Source organism: Salvelinus sp. IW2-2015, linkage group LG23 (genome assembly GCF_002910315.2).
Source record: "Salvelinus sp. IW2-2015 linkage group LG23, ASM291031v2, whole genome shotgun sequence".
NCBI lineage: Eukaryota > Metazoa > Chordata > Actinopteri > Salmoniformes > Salmonidae > Salvelinus > Salvelinus sp. IW2-2015.
The window spans coordinates 37,339,342-37,344,030 of NC_036863.1; the positions used below are offsets into that span (position 1 = coordinate 37,339,342).

At 48.2% G+C, this 4,689-nt stretch overlaps 1 protein-coding gene and 1 pseudogene across 1 annotated transcript in view; both read right to left on the reverse strand.

Moving 5' to 3' along the window:
- Positions 1–1,128, reverse strand: part of LOC111951159 (sodium/calcium exchanger 1) — a 19,754-nt gene extending 18,626 nt beyond the window's left edge. Inside the window, exon 1 of the mRNA XM_023969195.2 lies at positions 1,056–1,128. Within this exon, the coding sequence (XP_023824963.2) occupies positions 1,056–1,057 (2 nt within the window). The 5' untranslated portion in view covers positions 1,058–1,128. The remainder of the gene's footprint in view (positions 1–1,055) is intronic.
- On the reverse strand, positions 1,097–2,434 carry LOC139022906 (sodium/calcium exchanger 1-like; annotated as a pseudogene).
- Positions 2,435–4,689: the final 2,255 nt, after the last annotated feature.

The window sequence follows — 4,689 nt, forward strand, 5'->3', positions numbered from 1 at the left end:
CGCACGCACGCACGCACGCACGCACGCACACACACACACACACACACACACACACACACACACACACACTCAGAAGAATAGACAACACATGCACCTGTCCCTCCACCCACCCATCTAACACACGTATACGCACTACACTTTTTTCCAGCCATGATTACCATCGCTTTTCTCGTCACACATTCCATGAAGCACCCGCCCACACACCACTCTCTGAGCTCTCTGCCTCATCAGTCAGCCAACCCTGCCTACAGTGAGAGATGAATGCTAAAACACACTGCTTTGCACTCTCATCCTCTCTCTAACTCTCCTTCCGCCCTCTTACCTGCCTCTCTACCTCGAAATCTATCTAATTTTTCTCTAGTCTAAATTATCACTCAAATCATCACCATCACACAAACCCTTTTCATTTTCTAAAGCCACTTCCCTTCCTTCAATCAGTCCACTATTCTTTATTTTACATCATTTACATATTTGACTACACCTTTTTCAGCAATATTAATTTAGTTTATTTTTATGGTCTCTCTTTCATTTCACTATATTGCCTTCTCTATGAAAATGGCGAAATCCCAAATGCCACACATTGTCTATCCATTACAATTGATGAACTCCCATAGAAACGACAGTGTTCTAATATAGCTACATGTTTTCTTCCCTTTCATCCCTACCCATTCCTCTCTCTCTCTGTCCCCCACACCGCAGCCCCACTGTTAGATCTCCTGCTGTTTATCCCCTCTCTACGGCTCTCTCCTCTTCCTCTCAAATTCTGCTAAAAATGCTATACCCCTCAAAACTCAACTCTGGACCTAGAAGCCAGTTTCACAAATTTTTTCATTGTTCCCTTCCAATCAGGGACTGATTTAGACCTGGGACACCAGGTGGGTGCAATTAATGATCAGGTAGAACAGAAAACCAGCAGGCTCTGGTCCTCGTAGGGTAAGAGTGGAATACCCCATATTCTATACCATACAAATGGGCCATATAATATCATACTGTAACGCAACACACAAGCCATCAGCAGCAGAGCAGCGTACACGACAGGAAGTGGTGTTACTCACATGGTCTCGTCGTTCTGGAACTCCAGTTTCCCAGCCACCTCCTCGTAGTCCTCCCCAGCCTTGGCGGTGCCCTCCAGGGCAGCAACATCCTTGGGGTGGGGGTGGGAGTTGCCCCCCCTGGCCGTCCAATTCTCCACATCCATCTTGGTGAACATGCTGTCCCCTCTGTCTCGATGATGATGCGCGGCAGCCTTGTCGACACGGTAACGCTTGTGGATGGTACTGGTAGAAGAGACAGGCGTCGGTCGCGGACCCAGGGCCTGAACCACACAGATGGGGAAGAACATGAATGTGAGCACGGCCCTCCCACACCTCCAACCTCCCCCGGGGAGATGACAGCCAGGATCAGGTAGAGCCAGATGTAGGCGAAGATGCTTCCAGGTTGCCGTGGACAAAGAACGACCCTCAGGTGCTTGATCCTGCGTGTCTTCGTTCTCTGGCACACGTGCACGCAGAGGGCGATGATGACGAACATGCTGAATGCTGCGCCTGCCCACAATGTGCTGGGGCCCAGGGAGCCTGCCTCAAACGAGTGGCCACACACCTCGATGACAGACAGCAGGACTCTGGGGCAGATGAGCCTAGGGCCATCAGGGTCAGGTGGATACGGTCTCGTTCCAGATGCGTACAGTGGCTGTGGTGGTCTCTCCGTTGGGCTTCTTGATGGTGATCTCCTTTCTCCTGAGAGGGATGACCTCAATAGAAGACATGAAAGCGGTCGGCGCTAATGACCTATTCCCAGGAAACATGTAAGATGAGGGCACGAAGTAGACGATGGCCCGTGCCACTTGTCACCACCGACGGGTTCTGAGGGTTCCACATGGGCAGGACACGCCCTCAGAGCAGGGTCTCCATTCGGAGCAGTTGCTGGGCGGGCTGCTGGGTGCTGCATGGTCTGAAGCTAGCCTGAAGAGAGGTGGGTAAGCCCCAGGAGGAAGAGGAGTAAGAGGGAGGTTGGAGAGGCTGGAGGAGGAGGAGGAGGGCGTAGGCAAGGCTCAGAATGTGGGTGTTGTAAACATGCCGGCGTCCGGACATTCCGAGTCAGCTGCTTCAGAGATCAATCCACTTCACGTCTAACGTCTCAACAGACACCTCTGGAAGACACAAGGGAAGAAGTGTAGTGACTTACAGACAACACAGCACAAACACAATTATGATCATTAGTATTACATGGATTACGAACAGAAAACCAGCCCCGTCGCGAAAATCGGCGTCTTACTTCCAGACAAACTAAACACCTTCTTTGCCCGCTTTTGAGGATAATACAATGCCACCGATGCGGCCCGCTACCAAAGACTGTGGGCTCTCCTTCTCTGTGGCCGACGTGAATAAAATATTTAAACGTGTTAACCCTCGCAAGGCTGCCGGCTCAGACGCATCCCTAGCCGTGTCCTCAAAACATGCGCATACCAGCTGGCTGTTGTGTTTACAGGACATATTCAATCAATCCCTATCCCAGTCTGCTGTCCCTACATGCTTCAAGATGACCACCATTGTTCCTATTCCCAAGAAAGCAAAGGTAACTGAACTAAATGACTATCGCCCCGTACCAGTCACTTTTGTCATCATGAAGTGCTTTGAGAGACTAGTCAAGGATCATATCACCTCTTACCCTACCTGTCACCCTAGACTCACTTCAATTTGCTTTCCGCCCCAATAGGTCCACCGAAGATGCAATCGCCATCACCTGCCCTATCCCATCTGGACAAGAGGAATGTAAGAATGCTGTGTTCATTGACTACAGCTCAGCATTCAACACCATAGTACCCTCCAAACTCATCATTAAGCTTGAGACCCTGGATCTCGACCCCGCCCTGTGTAATTTGGTCCTGGACTTCCTGACGGCCGCCCCCAGGTGGTGAAGGTAGGAAACAACATCTCCACTCTGCTGATCCTCAACACTGAGGCCCCACCAATGGTGCGTGCTCAGCCCCTCCTGTACTCCCTGTTCACCCACGACTGTGTGGCCACGCCCCGCTCCAACTCAATCATCAAGTTTGCAGACGACACAACAGTGGTAGGCTTGATTACCAACAATTGACGAGACAGTCTACAGGGAGGAGGTGAGGGCTCTCAGAGTGTGCTGTCAGAAAATAACCTATCAGTCAATGTCAACAAACAAAAGAGATGATTGTGGACTTCAGGAAACAGCAGAGGGACACCCCCCTATCCACATCGATGGGACAGCAGTGGAGAAGATGGAATGTTTTAAGTTCCTCTGTGTACAAATCACCAAAAAACTGAAATGGTCCACCCACACAGACAGTGTTGTGAAGAAGGCGCAACAGTGCCTCTTCAACCTCAGGAGGCTTAAAAAATGTGGCTTGTCATCGAAAACCCTCACTAATTTTACAGGTGCACAATTGAGAGCATCCTGTCGGGCTGTATCACCGCCTGGTACAGCAACTGCACCGCCAACAACCGCAGGGCTCTCCAGAGGGTGGAACGGTCTGCACAATGCATCACCGGGGGCAACAAACCTGCCCTCCAGGACACCTACAACACTCGATGTCACAGGAAGGTCAAAAAGATCATCAAGGACAATAACCACCCAAGTCACTGCTTGTTCACCCCACTTCCATCCAGAAGGCGAGGTCAGTACAGATGCATCAAAGCTGAGACGCGAGAGATTGAAAACAACTTCTATCTCAAGCCATCAGACTGTTAAATAGCCATCACTAGCACAGAGAGGCTGCTGCTACTTATAGCTTGATATCATTGGCCACTTAAATATATGGAACACTAGTCACTCTAATAATGCCACTTTAAGAATGTTTACATATCTCACATTACTATTTCTCATATGTATTATACTGTATACTGTATCCTACACTAATCTATTCTTATACTATCTATTGCATCTTAGCCGCTCTGTCACTGCTCATCTATATATTTATATATCTTATCCCATTTCCTTTACTAGATTGTGTGTATTAGGTTATGTTGTGGAATTGTTAGATATTACCTGTTAGATACTGCTGCACGTCAGATCTAGAAGCATAAGCATTTCGCTACACTCGCAATAACATCTGCTAACCATGTGTATATGACCAATACAATTTGATTTGATTTGATTTGGATTTAGTAGCTGCAGATCAGTGAAGGGTCTGCCATGACTCCCTGGTCCTGGAGCCACGGAGTAGTCCTTGTCTTTCCCTAAGGCTAGGGTGTTCCAGTGGTCAATCAGAATGTGATGGGGGAGTTAAAGTGATAGAGTTCATTACAACCCACATATCTGGTTAATCAATTAAAGCCTGGACGACAATTAAACCAGCAGACCACGTAAGTAGCTCTCAGAAGCTGAATTATCGATTTTTACAGATGAGCACACCGTCGTTTACCCATCTGATTAATCTCCTATTTGCACTACTGTAACCTTGTTTCTGGTGTTATTGGTGGTATAAAAGCCATTGCAGCTGCTGTACAATAGCTGATGCTGTCAACTAGCACTTTATTCTCTGAACATCCCATCCAACAGCTCCTGGTTCACCCCTTCTCTGTTGTGTGACTGACTACCCATTGTGCTGTATTGTCAATGTTAACTCTGTAATATACCGAGCACGGTGTTCACTTTGAAATACACTTATTGAAAACACTAACCCTTGTTCTTTTTAATGCCTCGGTCTATGGTGCG